The sequence below is a fragment of the Acomys minous genome, assembly GCF_964271855.1.
Source record: "Acomys minous genome assembly, chromosome: 19".
Lineage (NCBI taxonomy): Eukaryota > Metazoa > Chordata > Mammalia > Rodentia > Muridae > Acomys > Acomys minous.
In genome coordinates this window covers 4,374,076-4,395,073 of record NC_140499.1, presented here as the reverse complement: position 1 = coordinate 4,395,073, position 20,998 = coordinate 4,374,076, and the positions used below count along the sequence as shown (strand labels likewise).

General features: G+C 36.4%; 1 protein-coding gene across 6 annotated transcripts in view; it reads left to right on the top strand.

Moving 5' to 3' along the window:
• The window catches only part of NAALADL2 (N-acetylated alpha-linked acidic dipeptidase like 2), a 1,351,869-nt gene that overhangs the window by 979,401 nt on the left and 351,470 nt on the right, over positions 1-20,998 (top strand). For all 6 annotated transcript variants that reach the window (XM_084769006.1, XM_084769005.1, XM_084769007.1 and 3 more), the window contains 2 exons: positions 13,712-13,804; positions 17,600-17,805. In XM_084769006.1, the coding sequence (XP_084625132.1) occupies positions 13,712-13,804; positions 17,600-17,805 (299 nt within the window). The remainder of the gene's footprint in view (positions 1-13,711; positions 13,805-17,599; positions 17,806-20,998) is intronic.

Sequence of the window (20,998 nt, the reverse complement as noted above, 5' to 3'; positions counted from 1 at the left end):
AATGTGTGGTGATTTTATACATGTATATAAGGTGTTTTTATCAAATCTACGCTCTAAATCATTTTCTTCAAATTTCTCCCTACCTTTCAATATTTTTCTCCCTGACATTATATGTTTACTGTTAGAAATTCAACTGAGTAAATACTTTAAGTTTTTGATACTACACTTACAAGCATTGTCCAGCAATGCATTCTCAACCTAGATTCTGTGTCCTCTGACAGTCCTCATTTTTCTTTTAGCATTTTCTTAGTTTCTTGTACTATAGGAGTTTCAAAATCATCTTGTACTTTCTCACCTAAGCCTTGCTGACAGAAATTTCTCAAAAAATTGAAGAAATTAGTTTCCTTAAGAGAAACTATTGTCTAGAAAGTAAGACCTGATGCTCCTCCTGCTCCTCCCCCAAAATAACTCACAAGTCCTCACGCTCCTCAGAATCAGATATTAAGGATTTCCAAGATGGTGCCAAACAATAAGCCACATATCTGATCTACTCTGAGGAGACCAGGGACATAAGTGGAGCCACCAATTGCTGGACTTTGAGAACTGTAGATGAGTGGGGCCCCAAAGGCCTCAGACCAAACAGGGGGCCTACCCCCTTGGGACAAGCAACATCCTGGAGGTGCTAAATGCACTCCCCAAACTCTGGAATGGAATCCACATGCAAACTGCAGCCGGCATAGACTCACTGTTTGGGGAGGGGATTTTCTGGAGTCCCCAGCCAGAGGAGTCTCAGTGAAGAGGGTGAATCTGCTCTAGGATTCCTCCTTCCACACCATCCCAAACTGTGGAGGTCACCCGGCTAGGCCAAGTGGAAACACAGGTGGTGGAACCCAACAGAGACAGCTAAAGCAGGACTGCAGCTCGCTGGCCATTCGGGGCCCAACCTAACACCAATCACACCGACTGAGCCTGCAAACAGCAGCAGTGAGAAATCAGCTTGGATTGCTTCCACAGGCCTATTGGGAGACATGGGTCTTGCCTAGAGCAATAGCGGAGCATCATAGCCTTGCAGGAAGAGCTGGTTCTGCAGGCGACTGCCAGAGCTCGGCAACCCTATTGTTCCTAGGTGCCTAGCCTCAAGGCACTGGCTCTACACTCCCCAAATGAGAGAGCCTAGCTGGGGCTTTTGGCCCGAGCAAGGCAGGTACTCTCACATTATTGGGAGATGAAATGTGGGTGGGTCGTGTTTGCAGTGTCTAATTGCTGAACTCGAGCATTAGTGGAGCATCATAGCCTGGCGGGGAGACCTGGTTCCACAGGCGACCACCTGAGCTCTGCAACCTTATTGTTCCTAGCTGCCCAGCCACAAGGCACTGGCCCTGCCCTGCACTCCCAGAATGAGAGAGCCTCGCTGGGGCTCCTGGCCCGACCAAGGAAGGCACTCTCACATTATCAGGAGACGAGACGTGGGTGGGTCGTGTTTGCAGTGTCTAATTACTGACCTCGAGCATTAGTGGAGCATCATAGCTTGGTGGGAAGACCTGGTTCCGTGGGCGATCCCCAGAGCTGTGCAACCCTATTGGTCCCAGCTGCCTAGCCTCAAGGCACTGGCCCTGTACTCCCTGAAGGGGAGAGCCTAGCTGGGGCTCCTGGCCTGAGCAAGGCAGGCACTCTCACATTATCAGGAGATGAAAAGTGGGTCTTGCTTGCAGTGTCGAATTGCTGACCTAGAGCAACCTTGGTCCCTCCAGGCATATAGTTCTGGGAGAGGTTGGACACCTCTACATGGTATAGAGACAGAGCTAAAAGACAGCTACACACCCAGAAGATCTGAAGTACCTGGGGTCCTGACTACAAAGCCACAGGAAGGACAGGCAGCTGGGATCAACCTACACAATCAGAACATTTGTGTGCAGACCTTATTCTAGGTCCCAAAATTGCTTATCTGAATTACAGCAGTAAAGTCCAAACAGAAATCTACTTTGGCTGACTCAGCCTGGAGCCCATGGAGAGGAACATCACCAGGAGTGAAACTGGATCACCTGCCTGTTCCACAGAAATACTCCCTGATCCCCACAGGCAAGAGCATCTGACCTATAATCAGTCATCAATTAACCACTCTTAACCAGCCAAGGTCACTACAAAATACCTTCCAACATCAGAGCCATCAAATGACAAGAGGACAGTGAAAGAACGTTAACAAAAACCAAAACAGTTTGGCAGCTCCAGATCACAGCATTCCCAATGAAAACAACCTGGAAAACCTAACAGCAATGGATAGTCAAGAAAATGACCTCAAGTCCTTAATAAATAAGATGATAATGGAAGAAACAAATAAAATCTGTAAACAAATGAAGGAGGAGGCAAACAAGAGGACTGAAGAGTTAAAAGAGTCATATAAAGAGGAACTTGAAGAATTTCAGAAAAATATAAATAACCAGATGAAGGAAATGATTAAAACAGTCCAAGACAAGAAGATAAAAATGGATGCTATAATACAGGAACACACAGAAGAAAAACGTGATCAAGAGGCATCAAAGAAGAAAGCAAGCATCTCAGAGGTGGCCTTATCTAACAGATTGCAAGAAATGGAAGAATGAATATTGGGACTTGAAGATACAATCGCAGAACTGGAAAGAAGCATCGAGGGAAATGCTAAATATGAAAAGTTCCTGACAGAGAGCATTCAAGAAATAAAAGACAACAAGAAAAGATGAAACTTGGGAATAATAGGGATTGAAGAAGGCAACCGACTCCACAGCTCAGAAAATATCTTTAATCGAATAATAGAAGAAAATTTCCCCAATTTGAAGAAGGAGATGCATACGAGCATACAGGAGGCCTACAGAACACCAAATAGAATAGACCTGAAAAGAAAATCTTCCTGCCACATAATAATAAAAACACAAAATATACAGAATTTATTAAATATTAATAAATATTAAAAGTGGCAAGAGAAAAAGAACGAGTAACATATGAAGGCAAACCTATCAGAATTACTCCTGATTTCTCAGCAGAGACCATGAAAGCCAGAAGGGCCTGGACAGAGGTTCTGCAAACCCTAAGAGAAGACCAATAAAAGGCAAGACTACTATATCCAGCAAAATTATCAATAACCATTGACAGAAAAGACAAGATATTCCATGACAAAAACAAATTCAAACAGTACCTAGCTACAAACCCGGCTTTACAGAAGTTACTAGAAGGAAAACTCCACCCAACTGGTCAAATTACAACCAAAACTACACAGGAAATAGGTAACTATACCATTGCAAAATCACAACCTCACAAAATCTTGACTGTTACAAATACCAAAATGAAGGGACTTACCAATCACTGGTCATTAATATCTCTCAATGTCAATGGTCTCAATTCTCCAATAAAAAGACACAGACTAAGGGAGTGGATGCATAAACATCACCCAACATTCTTCTGCATTCAAGAAACACATCTCAACCACAAGGACAGACATTGCCTCAGAGTAAAAGGTTGGGTAAAAATATTCCAAGCAAATGGTCACAAGAAACAAGCTGAGGTAGCCATTCTAATATCTAATAAAACAGACTTTCAACCAAAATTAATCAAAAGAGATGAGGATGGACACTTCGTACTCTTCAAAGGTAAAGTCAACCAAGAAGACATCACAATTTTGAACATCTATGCTCCGAATACAAGGGCTCCCACATTCGGAAAAGAGTTATTAACAAATCTTGAACCATTCATCGATACCCACACATTAATAGTGGGAGACTTCAACACCCCACTTTCACTCAAGGATAGGTATTTGATTCAAAAACTAAGCAGGGAAATAACCTCATTAACCAATGTCATGAATCAAATGGATCTAACGGATATCTACAGAACTTTCCACCCAAACGCAAAGGATTATACCTTTTTCTCAGCACCCCATGGAATGTTCTCTAAAATTGATCACATAGTTGTTCATGAAGCAAACCTCAACAGATACAAGAAGATTGAAATAATACCTTGTATCTTATCAGATCACCATGGTCTAAGGCTGGACTTCAACAACAACAGAAATAACAAAAAGCATATTAACACGTGGAAACTAAACAATTTTCTACTTAATGACACATGTGTCATGGAGGAAATAAGGGAAGAAATGAAAGACTTCCTGAAATTCAATGAAAATAATGGAACAACATGCCCAAATTTGTGGGACACATTGAAAGCAGTGCTAAGAGGAAAATTCATAGCACTAAGTGCCTTTAAAAAGAAAATGGAATCATCTCACATAAACAACTTAACAACACATCTGGAAGCACTAGAAAAAAAAAGAAGCAGAAGCACCCAAGAGGAGTAGAGGCCTAGAAATAATCAAACTCAGAGCTGAAATCAATAAATTAAAAACAAAGAGAACAATCCAAAGATTCAACAAAACCAAGAGCTGGTTCTTTGAGAAAATTAACAAGATAGACAAACCCTTAGCCAATCTAACTAAAAGACAGAGAAACACTATCCAAATTAACAAAATCAGAAATGAAAAGGGAGACATAACAACAGACACCGAAGAAATACAAAGAATCGTAAGTACCTACTTTAAAGGCATTTATGCCACAAAATTAGAAAATTGAAGGGAAATGGACAAATTTCTCTACCAATTCCATTTGTCAAAATTGAATCAAGACCAGTTAAACAAATTAAATAGCCCTATTTTGCCTATAGAAATAGAAGCAACCATTGATAGTCTCCTAACCAAAAAAAAAGCCCAGGGACAGATGGTTTCAGCGCAGAATTCTACCAGTCCTTCAAAGAGGAGCTAATACCGATATTATTCAAGCTATTCCAAAAGATAGAAATAGACAGAGTATTACCAAATTATTTCTATGAGGCCACAGTCACATTGATACCTAAACCCCACAAAGATCCAACACAAAAAAGAGAATTTCAGACCAATTTCTCTTATGAACATTGATGCAAAAATACTCAACAAAATACTCACAAAGCAAATACAACAGCAAATCAAAGACATCATTCACAATGACCAGGTAGGATTCATTCCAGGCATGCAGGGATGGTTTAACATATGGAAATCCATCAATGTAATCCAAAATATAAACAAACTGAAAGAGAAAAACCACATGATTATCTCTTTAGATGCAGAAAAAGCATTTGACAAAATCCAACGCCCATTTATGTTTAAAGTTCTGGAGAGATTGGGAATACAAGGCACTTATCTAAACATAATAAAGGCTATATACAGCAAACCAACAGCCAACATTAAATTAAATGGAGAGATACTCAAGAAAATCCCTCTAAAATCGGGAACCAGACAAGGTTGCTCTTTGTCCCCATATCTCTTCAATATTATTTTTGAAGTTCGAGCCAGAGCAATAAGACATCAAAAGGAAATCAAGGGGATCCAAATGGGAAAAGAAGAAATCAAATTCTCCCGATTTGCAGATGATATGATAGTGTATATAAGTGACCCCCAAAATTCCACCAGAGAACTCCTACAGCTGATGAACACCTTCAGCAAATTGGCAGGATACAAAATACACTCAAAAAAGTCAGTAGCTTTCCTGTATACAAATGACAAACAGGCAGAGGAAGAAATTAGAAAAACTACTCCCTTCACGATAGCCACAAACAATATAAAATATCTAGGAGTAACTCTAGCCAAGCAAGTGAAGGACTTATTTGAAAAAAAAACTTTAAACCTCTGAAGAAAGAGATTGAAGATGACATCAGAAGATGGAGGGATTTACATTTTTCCTGGATCGGGAGAATCAACATAGTAAAAATGGCCATTTTACCAAAAGCAATTTGCAGATTCAATGCAATCCCTATCAAAATATGTACAAAATATTTTGAAGATATTGAAAGATCAATTCGCAAATTCATATGGAGAAATAAAAAAACCAGAATAGCAAAAACAATCTTATACAATAAAAGATCCTCCGGAGGAATCTCCATACCTGATCTCAAGCTGTACTACAGAGCAACAAATATTAAAACAGCATGGTAGTGGCAAAACAATAGGCTGGTAGATCAGTGGAATCGAATTGAAGACCCAGAGATGAATCCACACACATTTGCTCACTTGATTTTTGACAAAGAAGCCAAATCTATTCAATGGAAAAATGATAGCATCTTCAACAAATGGTGCTGGTCTAACTGGACGTCTACATGTAGAAAAATGCAATTAGACCCTTATTTGTCACCATGCACAAAACTCAAGTCCAAGTGGATTAAAGACTTCAACTTAAAACCAGAGACATTAATTCAGTTAGAGGAAAAAGTGTGGAAGAGCCTGGGACACATAGGCACAGGAAACAACTTCTTGAACAGTACACCAACAGCCCAGGCCTTAATGTCAACAATTAATAAATGGGACCTCATGAGGGTGAGAAGCTTTTGTAAGGCAGAAGACACTGTCAGTAGAACAAAGCAACAGCCTACAGACTGGGAAAAGATCTTCACCAACCCTTCATCTGACAAAGGTTTAATATCCAAAATATATTAAGAACTCAAGAAATTAAACACCACAAAACCAAACAACCCAATTGCAAAATGGGGCTTGGAACTTAACAGAGAATTCTCAACAGAGGAATATCAAATGGCCAAGAAACACTTAAAGAAATGCTCATCCTCGTTAGTCATCAGAGAAATGCAAATCAAAACGACACTGAGATTCCATCTTATACCCATCAGAATGGCTAAGATCAAAAACTCAAATGACACCACATGTTGGCAAGGATGTGGAGAGAGAGGAACACTCCTTCATTGCTGGTGGGAATGCAACCTAGTACAACCACTTTAGAAAGCTATCTGGTGCTTTCTCAGAAAAATGGGAATAGGGCTTCCTCAAGACCCAGCTATTCCACTCCTTCTATACCCAGAAAATGCCCTACCACACAACAGAGACATATGCTCAACCATGTTCATAGCTGCTTTATACATAATAGCCAGAACATGGAAGCATCCTAAGTGTCCCTCAGTAGAAGAATGGACTAAGAAACTGTGGTACATTTACACTATGGAATACTATTAAAAACAAGGATTCCCCGAAATTTGTGGACAAATGGATTGATCTAGAAATTATCATAATGAGTGAGTTCACCCAGAAGCAAAAAGAGACAAACGGTATATACTCACTTATATCAAAACACTAGTTCAAGGGATAGGTACCATGAAAAACTTTACTTACCAAGAAAGTGAGTCAGAGGAGAGGACATCCTATTGAGACTTTAGGTGAGAGTAGCATGGAAGAATGGGGAAATAGGATCCACAGGGTCCTGGAAACCTACAAGAAGAACTTTATGACAGGCAGATCTGGGTCCTGGGGTCCTCCTCAAACTAAGGCACCAGCCAAGGAGAATATAGGCAGTAAACTTCAAACCTCTACCAAGGCCTAGCTGATGAACATGATATTCTCCACCATTGAGTGGAGAGTGAGATCTGACTCTCATACGAACTCTGGTGCCCCTTTTCTGACCACGTCCCCTGGATGGGGAGGCCTGGTGGCACTCAGAGGAAGGATAGCAAGGTACCAAGAAGAAACTCAATATTCTAAGAGCATATGTGGCGGGGGAGGAGGTCTCCCTCAATCACAGACATAGGGGAGGGGAGAAGGGGGGAAGTGGGAGGGAGGGAAGAATGAGAGGAAACAGGGGAAGGGCTAACAATCTAGATGTAATATGAATAAATTAATTAAAAATGTAAAAAAAAAGAATCTGATATTATACCACTGCTTGTTGTGTTAATTTTTATATTCACTGGTGTTCTCACTATGCTTCCTAACTTTGCTCATTTCATCAATGCCCTGATGGTTTTCTCATTCTCATTCTCTGTCTCTGGCTCCTGCTGCCTCAGTCTCTTCTCTTGATGCCTGAATGTTTTCCTCCAGAGAACACTTGATTTTCTCTCTGGGAATTTTCAGATTTTTCTCTTATTCTTTTTCATTTTACTCTAAAATACATGGCTGCTTTTCTTTTTTATAGAAAATTTTCAATTATTTCTGCCATTGATTCCCTCCTTTAGATACTACTTCTGAAATGATTTCTGAAGCTCCCATTCCTGTTCATTATATTTGTCATTTGTGTTTACATGGTTTCTATTTCTATTACGCCTTTTGTTTCTATGGAAGTAATTCTCGGTGTTAACATCAGAGTGTTTGATCCATTCTTTACTTGTAAACATATAATATATTTACCTAGTTTGTCTTTTGGTATATTTCATAGAATTAAACTTTACATGACAATTACTCAAGAATTTTAGATTTGTTCCTCCTCAATGTTAATATGTTCTGATTTCTTACTCAGCTTAACTACATGTTTATATCACCATCATGCGTGTTCTAATGTCACTACTTTGTGGGAGTGCATTAGCAATTCATTGCATCATCTTTACTTCATTTTGAATGTATACAGCATGCCTCAGTACTTGTTGCCTTCTATTTAGCATTTTACTCTCTCATGATTTATGGGAGGACACAGCGTAAGATCAGGACTCATTCTACATCATACTGAGTCAGTTGACTGAGTCAATTTTTCCAGGTGTTACAAACTATTCTAAAATACCTTCATTTTCTTCCATTTCAGGAGGCAGGTCCAGTATCAAGGCATTCCATGTTATTAGATGCTGTTCTAGGAAGAGAAAATATCCTTGGGTTTTAATAGGACAATCTCTGGAGATTTGGAGGATAAAATAAAGACCAGAGAAATAAAGTTTGTTGAAATCTCTTTGCAATAGAGCTTTAGCCCAGAAGGCATAGAGAGGCCTGACTAACCTGATTTCTGTCCTGCTCGGTAATCACTTTCTCCTTGCAGTACTGTACATGTGGTCTGAGTGCAGTCATTACATGCACCCTATGTATTCTTTTTGTATCACTTGTGCTGTGTTAATGGTTCTAAGTAATATTTTTATATTTGAACAGCCCCATGTGTTTCATAATTTTCTAAGCTCTTTTCCCTTTGGGGATATTTTTGTTGTTTTTCCCAATTTCTACTAAAGTGTGTTGCAGACAGCTAAATTATTCTTTGTTCAAAGTACAGGATGTCTGTTGTTGCTTCTATGAGTGGGCACTTTGCCTTGGCACTGAGTTGCTTACTTTTGTTCTGGCAGCAGTGGTTAAGTGGGCCTTTAGGCTATCAGCTTATTAAAAATTTTACAGAAGTGTTACTAAAACTTAAGGCATGATCAGGGCATCATTTGATTGAAATAAAATAGACTGCTTATGTGTGTTTTCAAATATAGTTATGGATTAATACATTAATATGTATCTGGATATGCATATATGAGAATATAAATACATGACACAAATGTTCCTTTCGCTATGTTGCTATTTCATTCTTTGGATCTCTTCTTTGCATGGTGGTCCTTAAAGAAATTATTCTGTTAGTTGAAAGATTATAGTGTGATTAAAGCAATGCTTCTCAGTGTTTGGCCTGACTCTGTGATGATTGGGTAAATTAATGTTCTGATGGTTCATCTGCTGTAGTTACTATCAAGAAACTGCAAGAGCAAAGAGCAGTTGCTTAGGCCCAGCTATTCTTCATAGCAGGAACAGTAGTCATAGGAAAACTCACCAGAGGAATAAAGACCAAAGGCAAGATTGATTGTTAGAAAAAGGCATCTACACATACAGAATTAATTCATCAGAAATTTACAATATTTTGGGGAGTAGAGAGATAGCTCAGTAGTAAAAATGTTGCTATAAGGCCATAAGAATCCATAATCTAACACCAAAAACCTTACAACAAACCCACATGTGGCAGTGCCTGCTAATGATTTCAAAATAACACTGGAAATTTGTACAGAAAGCTGAAGCCATTAAATAGTGTATTGATTTATACTGAATGTTTCTAAAATGTTTTATACTTTATCATCTAGAGTAAGCTATAGGTCAATGAACAATTCTCACATAATACCAAATATCAGTACCATAGAGACCTTATGTAATATCTATTGTTGTGTTAGAAATGGATGTCAAAAGAATAGTGATTATTAAAAATAATTCAAAGCAATATATGTATTGAGAAAAAATTAATAGCAATGTTAAAAGATGTATGAAAAATATCACGACTATTAATATAAACATTGACATATTACAACTACATGGAAATTCTGTACTCTTATTAAGATTAAAAAGCAATGAGCCAAGCATCAAAATAAAAATTTTATTAATATAAACAGTATATTCAGGTAAGATTTGAGAGGACTAATATATATTTGATAGAATAGTAAGGAAAAGTAAAGGGCATATTTCATATTTTAATCTTACCTTTTTTGAAAAGGGATGTTACCCATTTTTAAATATTTTTTACAATCTGAAGAGAAATATGAAACCCCTAAAATATTAAAAAGTTTGTATAATCCAGATATCAAAGGTACTCTAGAACAAAGGAGACAAAAAGTTACCAAATAAATACTTACATGAGTATATGTACATTTTGGTGGGCAAATATCACCAAGTATAGGACATGTCTTGACAAAACAGCTGATTCCAGAAACACACACACATCTGTAAATACTGTAAAATAAAAAGCTTCTGGTGAACTCCATAGATGACTCAACATCTGCTTATGGGAAAACCTCTTTGCAAAATAAGAATGGAAGAAAATTTCTTAATTTGATAAAAGGCATTTCCCAGAAACATATATCAAGAATGTTTTAAAAGATAAAATGCTAAAAACATTCTGCCTAAATTGATAATGAAAAGCAAGGATAAAAGAATACAGGTTTTGCCCTATTCCTGTCTGTCTGCTACATGACAAAATAATATCTATCTGGCAGGAAACAAATTTGTCTGGGAGATGGCTCAGTGGGTAGCATCTGTGATATACTTTTGGAGTCATAGACAGAAGGACTCCTTGAGTCTTGCTTTTCAGTCTTTCTAGTCAAGTGGTGAGCTTCAGGTTAATGAAGAGACCTTGTCTAAGAGTAAAGTGAGGCTGGGAAGATGGCTCATCTATTAAAGGAGGCTTAGAAAGGTGATCCAAGATCAAAAATTTGCCACATGAGTTTGAAGAATGGAGCTTGTAGTCCTAGAATCCAAGTAAAAGCTAATTGGGCATATTTGCTTACCAGTTATTCCAGCTCTTGGAATCCACACAAAATATGGCTGATGAAAGTAGCCATATCATATAGCTATGGGGTCAACTGAGAGACTCTGCCTCAATGAGTAAGATAGATGATGATCAAGGAAAATTCCTGATATCAACATCAGTCCTCCAATTTCAGATATGGACAAGTGTGTGCACATGCATAAGCACACACGCGCGTGCACACACACACAGAAAAAGACAAAGAGGCCTCAGACACATACAAATGAAAATCTATAAATAGGAAAACAGAATGAAACCATGTTGATCTGTTGTCAAGCTCTGTTTTGCACATGTGCATAAACAGGTGTGTATGCTCCTGTGCACAGAAATTCACGCATAAAAGAATCAAGAGCAGAATAAATTGTCTTTCTTCAAACTACCAAATTAAGAAGTCCACGGATCAAGTACTATGACATATTGAAGATTAATAAGATACTTCCTTATAAATAAAAGGTATAAAATTAAATAGTGTTCTTATCTGCAATAAAAATTTTTAGAAATGTGTTTGGTGATATAGGTATAAAACCATAAAAATAAATTTAGTGTTATTTGTACAAAAATCTCAAAGAGACAATATGAAATTTTGTTAACAGATATTAAGGCACCTATGTTGTGACTAAAGTGTGAATATCATTTCTTCAGATAGATCTATGGGTGCCTTGCAACACTAATGAATTCCAAAGAAAAAATGTTTCCAAGGAAGTTAAAAAGTGATCATTAGAGTTCATATGACAGTGGCAATCCAAAGTAATTGGATGGTGATGATATGGTGGCACAGAAGCATAGTCATTAAAACACTAGCATAGAGGTTAAAACAAGATACACAGAAAAGCTAAAAATAAAACCATATATTTCACAAACCTATATGATAGCAGCTTCAGTAAGACAAACTGTTCAACAAACTACATAGTAACAAGTTACTTTCCATGGTCCAACACCTAAATCAAAGATATCAACCTAAAAATTCAATCTTGGTGTTTCGAATTAAACCAAAAAAGTGTTTTTGTTTGTTTGTTTATTTTGCCTGTTTCAAGAAAGCCTTTCTCTGTGTATCCCTGGATGTCCTGGACTCACTTTGTAGAGCATGCTAGCCTTGAACTCATAGAGATCCACTTGCCTCTGCCTCCAACCATGCCCGGCTATGTTAAAAGTTTTATTGCACTTATTTATTTATTGAAAGGGAACATAAGAACCATGGAACATGTAGGAAGGTGATAGGATAATTTCCTAAAATCAGTTCTCTTCTCCACCATGTGCGTCCCAGGTATGGAACTCAGATCATTAGTCTAGGCAGCAATTTCCTTTGCTTGTTGAGCCAGGCCCAAGGGAGTACCATCCCAAAATTATAAACTCCAGTCCCTAGCAATTCAATGCCCATTTAGGCCTCCATGGGTAGTACAAACACAAGGTACACAAAAACACATGCATGGAAAACATCAATACACATAAGTATTTTTAAATTAAAAAGAAGTAGATAAATTAGTAGGGGTTTATTGTACAACCTATGCATTATATGAAGATAAGTTTTAGGTATGCTACTTTGTAAATTATTTTATATGTAGTGTTCAAATGTTAATATAATCTAATAGTGAGTCTCACAGAGAAAATACATGTTGTCTCATCCTGTTATGAAGACAGGAATATATTATCTTTCACTGTCTTCACTGTTTTCAGAAGCAGGAAGCAGGAGGCTTCAGTTGTGTCATCCTCATCATAGCATAACAAACACCTAAAATAGAGTCTCCTAAAAAATTGTTAATGTTTGTCAACAAAAAAAGTGTGACTTTAGTTATCCGAGAAAAGTATTTTAAAGCTTTTTTTTTCTGATTTTTTAAATTCACTTTACATCCTGGTCACATCCCATCCTTCTTCTCCTCCCACTGTCACTCTCCCTTCTTCTCCATCCTTCCATCTCATCAGGATCATGCCTGTTCTCTTTCTCTGTGGCCTGGCCAGAAAGTCCCACCAGGAAGTAGTGATAAAAAGCTGGCATCACAGCCTATATCAGACACAGCCTCCACTTCCATTACTAGAGTATATACATGAAGCATGAGCTGCCCATTGGCTCAGTCTCTGTATGGTCCCTAGGTCCAATCTATGCATGGTCTTGGTCCCTGGCCCTTGGCTTGTGCTTCAGTTTCAGCAAGCCCCTTTGGTCCCTGGTTAGGTGGCTCTGTTGGCCCATTTGTGGTGTTCACTTTACCTCCAAGTCATTTTCTCCTTTCCCTAACTTTTCCATATGACTCCCTACACATTGCCCAACATTTAACTGTGAGTCCTAGCTTCTGTTTCAAAACACTGCTGGGTGGAGCCTCTCAGAGTAAAACTCTGCTAGGCTCCTTTCTGCATGCTTAGCAGAGTGTCGTTAATAGTGTCAGGGGTTGGCTCTATCACAAGGGGTTAGTCTTGGGTAGGTCCAGGCATTAGCTGGACATTCCCTCAGTCTCTGCTCTATTTTCTCTATCTTTATCCCTGAAAATCTTGTAGACAGGGTATATTTTTAGTCAAAGTTTTTGTGGTTGGTTTTCTGTTCACCTCCCTCTACTAGGAATCTTGTATAGTTGAAGGGTGTTCTCTTCTATCTGAGAAAATTGAATCTTGTAGAATTATTTTGCTGATGAGACTGGGTAAGCAATTTCTAATGTTTGAAAGAATATACAATAGTAATTATATATAAGTGTTTTTAATTTCTTCTTTTACAGAAAAAAGAACTGTCAGTTTGCAAGTGCAGACAGTCACAAAATTTAAAACAGTGTCGAATGTTGTTGGATATCTAAAAGGTGTGACCTCACCAGGTATGTAGGGTTAAGTAGTTATAATCTAGTTCACAGTTCATATGTAACAACCAAAATATTCTGTTTCTTTGTAATTTCAAAATGGAGTTCAATATCCTACTTTATATGTAACTAGAGGTTTAGATGACTAAAAGATTGGATTGGTATTGAATTCTTGAACTATGTCTTTCCTACACTACCTTATAAAAATATACACTAGTAGGCAGAGTATTGTAAAAGTCAGGGAAAGGAGCCAGGAGATAGAGTTTGTGTTAAATTGTTTTGGAAATGAAAAGACATTATTTTTTGTCTTACCATGATACTATAAAATTTTTCATGTAATGAAATATAGTTTTAAAGAATATATCATAGGTTTTAATGATGCTGTTTTGCATACAAATCAAGTTTTGGTCTCAAAACAAAACCTTCTAATGTTAAGCTCCATCCCAATCTGAAAATCTTGTCCATCGTAGTTCTGCCCAATGCCTCCATATTTTTAGATTTCAAATGTCTTTTAAAGAAATTATTATCTAGTTAGATGTTAAATAACTTACACCTTCTTCTGAATTGCTGATAGAATCTTCAGTCTAATTATTAAGAATAAAAAACATATCTGGTACATATATCAATTAACAGATTTTTCAACCTTGAAGAGAACATCTTTCCTGTCTTGGTATGACCAAAATTCTGTTCTCCTCAAGGTTGCCAAATACAAATAGCCAAAATACTATAAATGAAATATTATATAAATCCTGATTGTTTCATGGTTCTTGCTGTAGGTAATTTATTGTATATATGTGTAATAATATAAATGTATATGTAAAAAATAAAAAAGAATTAATAGAGGTTTTATGCCCTTTAAAAACAGATTCATGTCAGTATATTCTAATTCATCATGAGGCTGGATTGCAAATTATTTCATATACAGAGTTTGCAGCTATTTTATTTTATTGAACTTTTATTTATTGTGTATATGTGTGAGGGAAATTGTGAGCAAAGCAGGGCCATGATGTGTGTATGAGCGGCAGAGGACTTTTGAGAGTCAGTACTCTCATTCCATCACAGGTCCAAGAAATAGATCCCAGATAATCAGGGTGGTGGGCTAAGGACTTTTAATTGCTCAGCCAATCCCCCATCTGCAGAGTCCCACTACAGCGTCATTCCATTCAGACCACTTCTGTGGATATGACTGTGACACTTACTCAATTTCTCCTTGGAGAATTACTCTTCCCCATGGAACTAGTTAAATTGACCTTATTGCTGACCCAGAGAATTTAGAAATCAAGTTTTACTTCCTTCCTATTCAGTAACAGTCAACTCTTAAAATTTTCATGCAGTATATTTATTCTTCGTAGTACAATGTGGTATTCTTATTGTACAACCTGTCAACACAGCATCCTTAGATGCAGAAACAAATGAACTTAGAAATCCGCATGCTTGCACTTCACCCACTTATGTGGCTTTTATGATAAGCAAGTCCAATCAAAATGTGAAAATATTTATTATCACTGTCCAATTTATAACTCATTACAGAAAACACAGTTGTATAAATGTATACTGAATTCATGCTAAAGGATGTAAATCTGACAAAAAAAAGTTTTGCATGAAAAAATTACCAAATATTGCTAAATTTGAGTCTGTGTTGAAAAATTTAAAAGGTTGCTTATTCATAAGATTTTTTAAATTACAAATTCTAAAACGGAGAAACAGACATTAATTGTTAATTTATTCAGGATACAGTCCATCTCAAACAGATCTTTCAAATATTTCTGGGAGATGAGTGAAAATAATTATCTAAGCATTTAATGTTTGGATATATGACAATATAATGTTGCATATAGTCTTATATCAATAGATAGATATATAGATAGATTTAGATGGATAAATAAAAGAAAGTATATAGGTGATAAATAAATAGCTGATAGATATATAAATAGGTAGATAGAGATAGATTATAGATAAGTGATATATAGATAGATGTAGTGGATAGATAAAAGATATACATAGATGATGAAAACATAGAAGATAGATATATAAATAGGTAGATATAGATAGATTATATGTAAGTGATAGATAGATAGATAGATAGATAGATAGATAGATAGATAGATTAAACAGACATACAGATAGATATCTTAAGAAAATGCTTAAAGATTAAATTCATCACCGGTTCCAGGTCAATACCAAAAATTTAATGGACAGGACATTCTCCACAGTTGAGTGGAGAGTGGGGTCTGACTTTCACACATACTCTGTGTGCCTCACCTTTGACCCCCTCCCCTAAATGGGGAGACCTGTTGGCACTCAAAGAAAGGATAGTAATCTACTAAGAAGAGACTTGATACCCTATGAGCATATACAGGGAGAGGAAGTCCCCCTCAGTCACAGTCATAGGGGAGGGGAATAAGGGGAAAATGGGAGGGAGGGAGGAGTGGGAGGATACAAGGGATGGGATAACCATTGAGATGTAATATGAATAAATTAATAAAATAAAATTTTAAAAAATTTAAATAATAGCCGGGTGGTGTCACACACCTTTAATCCCAGCACTCAGGAGGCAGAGGCAGGTGAATTGCTGTCAGTTCAAGGCCAGCCTGGGCTACAAATCGAGTCCATCACAGCCAAGGCTGCACAGAGAAATCCTGTCTCGAAAAACAAAAACAAACAAACAAACAAAAAAATAGATGAGTTTATACCATTATAATTCTTATAGCTGTCTTTGTCCTGATGTAGTCAAGGGATACTTCATTTATTCCATGTCAATCCAGGGCCTACTTTATGCCAGATACTATTCTTGTGTATATTCCTGGGGTGGGGTACCACTGATTGAATATGGAAGTCAAAAGACAATTTTCCTGTGTCATGTCTTTCCTTTTTACAATGTGGGTCCCAGAATGAAACTGAAGTCATCTCTTGACAACAGATACTTATAATTACTGTACCGTCTTGCTGACCTCTGCCTGGATAGTTACATGGAACATCTCATAATAAAACAATTATGAGATTGCTCTTTACATAACATAGAGTTACTTGGTCAATTAAACTGACCTTCGTCATTATCATGAATAACATGCACTGGGAAAAAAAAGGACATGAGAAATATCTGGAGCTATATTTTGATCCTGTTTTAACAATGAGAACAGCTACTGAAGCACACTGAAAGGACCATATCCATAAATCATGGCAAGTGTTCTACAGGAGCATCTAATGAACTGTTTGTGGCCACATGACATAAAATATGTAAAAAGTTAAATTATATCAGTAGTAGTGGTCATGGCTTGATTTTGGTGAATTTTATTTTCTTTCGGAGAATGGAGAGAGGTTAGAAGCATAAATTGAAACTATAAATATATCCCTAAAAGACTACTTTTTAACAAAGTCTATACATGACTGGAATATTTTTAACATACATAGCTCCTAACTCACTTCTTTTTCAGATGAATTAATAGCACATTGCTATTTACCAAGCAAAATACATAGTTTACTGTGCACTTCCCACCGTGATGCTAGCAAATGTTAGATAAGACATTAATTGTGGTATATCTGTATACTTCATTAATTAAAATTTGTGTTGCAGAGTACAGTAATAAGTATCTAAGCTTTGGATGCATAATTGGCTTTAGCAGCTGCTTCTGCGTTGATAAACCCAGATGTGTGAATCAAGGCAGAGGGTGGAAAATGCTAAAGTGATATTAATTAACAGAACAATTTGGCTCGATTATTACTTACTTATGCAATAGGATTATGTAAATGTCATTAAGTTTATTGTTGAGATTTACATTTTTTTAAATGGCTCTTATTTCTTTCTATTTTCAGACCGGTATATTATAGTTGGCAGCAACCACCATGCTGGAAACCATTATAATGGACAAGAATGGGCCAGCAGTACTGCAATAATCACAACCTTTATCCAAGCCTTGATGTTAAAAGTGAAGAAAGGATGGATGCCTGAACGTACTATTGTTTTCTGTTCATGGGGTGGAACAACTTGGGGCAATATTGGCTCCTATGAATGGGGAGAGGTGAAATAAATTCATTAATTACAGTTCTTTTTTCCTCTGTCTTTCATATTCCATATATTATTAGCTAGTACTTATTGAAGACAAAGAAACTAATGATCTTGTCAAAAGTGCTCTAAAAGGAGAGTCACTCCGTTGCTGTAAGGCAATACCTGCAAATCAATTGCAATAATGTTTACTTCATCATCATACTTCTACTTAGGAGATAACATTTTAGGCAATTGAAACATGGTAGTCATGTTTATACACACCATTACTGATTTTCTATATTTACCAAACAATAGTATTATCAAACAATAGCAAACCTCATTAGCATGACACTGATTTTATCTATGCAATGAGAAATTTCATTAAAATATTAATTGTTGACCTACCTTTCTTCCTTCTACTCCTTCAGTCCTATCTCTCTTCCCCAGCTTCCCTGCCTTTATATCTACCTTCCATCAAGAACTTGAATCTTCATCCAGCATTGGGATATGTTAGTAAACAATTGCGTTATTTGAATTGAAACACTCTTTGTCTGTCTGTGTGTTGCAAAGACACAATACTCAAGTGGAATGTGGCAACCAATAACTAATGCTATACTAACAAGATTGTGAACACTGCAAAACTTTCACATATTTTAGGTAATTTTATAATTACTGGAAAAGAGATTCAAAGCAAATGCATAGAAAAAAGAATGTAGTTTTTAACAGGACACCATTTGTTCACTGTCTTCACTTTGTGGCAAAAAAAAACCAAAGTTAATAGGAATTTATTGGGACAGTTCATTTTAGATCCTAAAGAAAGATAAAATGCCTAGTAAGATTAAAGAAAATGTGAATAAGGGTTAGAAAACAAAATAATGTAGTTGGAAAGATTGCCCAGTGGTTACAAGAACTTGCTGCTTTTGCAGAGGACTGGATTTGTTCACAATACTTACCTGGCAAACCACATCTACCTATATCTCCAGTTCCTGGGAATCTGATGCCATCCTGTAGTCCTAGAGGACAGCATGCATACTCATGGGGTAGGAACATAGATGCAGGCACTCACACAGAGTCAATAAAAAAATCTATGCAAAAACAAAACAAAACAAAAACCGTATGTTCTTTTTCAAGGGTAAACAGTCTTACAGCTGAGAAAATGTCCATGTATGTAAATTCAACAAGACTAAGGAAGTTCAGGTGACTATTTCAATTCCTGCAAGGGATTGGTGAGTGGTTCTATTCAAAAAGAACTCTTCAAGTGAAGAAAATCTATTGCTTTGAGAACTTTCTTAAAATTCAGGCTGAAAAACAGTAACCAAGTTTTAAAGTTTATTTCATAATTTCAAGATAAGTACAATTTAAAACAATTTTGTGCATGTTAATGGATATGTGCTGTTTTAAGTAAATAATTACAAAACAATAAAACAATTCAGTTTTCTAGTAAGTGTTAAGAAAATGTCTGTTTTTCATAAAAGAAAAGATTTAATTGTGGCTGGTGTACAGTTCAGTGGTTTAGTCCATTATTATCACAGCAAGAAGCATAGTGGCACACAGGCACACAGGAGAAGGAGCTTAGGTTTCTACATCTGTATCCACAGGCAGCAGGAAGAACAAGACACTGGCCCTCAAATACTGTGCTTGTATATTGAGACCACGAAGCTCATCATCAATGACACACTAAGGAAATGTCTTTAAAGGTGTTTTTAAACAGCTTTGATTATGTTTACAACTTTCACAATCAATTTATTTTAATATTCGATTAATAATCATGCATAGACCACATTCACAGAATAGTTTTTCTCACATTATTTCCTAACTTAAATAGCTTAAATTCAAGTTCATAGAGAATTGTACTGCAAAAATTCCTTGAAAGCATTGACATGTCAGATGAAAATTAAAGAAACATGTATTTGCATGTATGGGAGCAATTTTTCTAATGACGTAAATATTCTGTGACACATAAAATACAAATTAATTTTAATTATTTTGTGAATCTGTTGTTCTCTTTCACAACTTTATAATTTCCCTAAGGAGATAAATATAAAAACTGCTCTGGTCCAAAAGAATAGAAAACTTATTTGAATACACATAAATGATAAAAATAGAATCAAGAGGTTGTATGTATATATTTATACATGTATGTGTATTTGTATGTCAATTATAAAGAAAAATATGCTATAAACATAAGATAGAATAAGGTTAAGGGAGGACTTGGAATAAAATTACCTGGGAGAGAGGAATGGAAGGGGAAATGTGATATAACTCCATTTCAATTAAATTGTGTGTGTGTGTGTGTGTGTGTGTGTGTGTGTGTGTGTGTGTGTGTAAATCTGAGCAAATTTACACATTTAGTTACCTTCTGACCTCTTAGATGAGTAAATGGAAAAAGACAAAAGTAATGAAAATGATCAAGGATATTGAGAGGCCACTATTGACTAATAATTGTAATTTTTCATATAATAGACTACATCTATGTATCCCACAAGAACATATCACCACTATCCATTTGAAAGGAAGTTTAGACCCTTAGTTGCTTATTCTGTTTATTCTTATGCAATTTGTGCCTTCCAAGATTGAAATACTTACTTTCGTACTGAGGTCAAGTGGAGGTGAGCAAGAAAAAGCTTTGTTTGAGTACCATCTTGCCCGTTATAATTTTTTTTGCATAGGAACCCCTGGAAACCAAGTTGAAGTTTACAGGATTCAGTGACATTGCTCAATAAATTTGTAATTCATGTTTGTAGCCATGCAAGTAATACAGAATTGACTCAGTACTGATGCTGATCCTAGAGGGAAATTATAGCATGTCCTAAAACCAGCTCCTATAAACTACCATTCCTTCTGCGAAGAATATTTTCACATGCTTCTCTGGAGATATTACAGATTTCAGAGTAAGGAAATTGAAGTTCAGATCTCTTCAATGATAGACTTGTTATTTTAACATAAGACCTGTCTAAGACTAGATTCCTCAAGTAAGTATATGGTTGTCTGTCTTCTGCAGTGCTCATGAAAATCACATTAACAGATAAACATGTCTGTGATCATGTGTTTAAAGAACATTTTTCATAGAATTTAAGTAATAGTAGACATTTTTACCATATTATATGAGAAATTACTCAAGTTTTTAATTACCAGTGTGTTTTTATAAAAGATGAATTACTTTTAAATAATTAATCATTTCTCTGACAAATTTGTAGATACATTTCCAACATCATTAGGCAGATAAG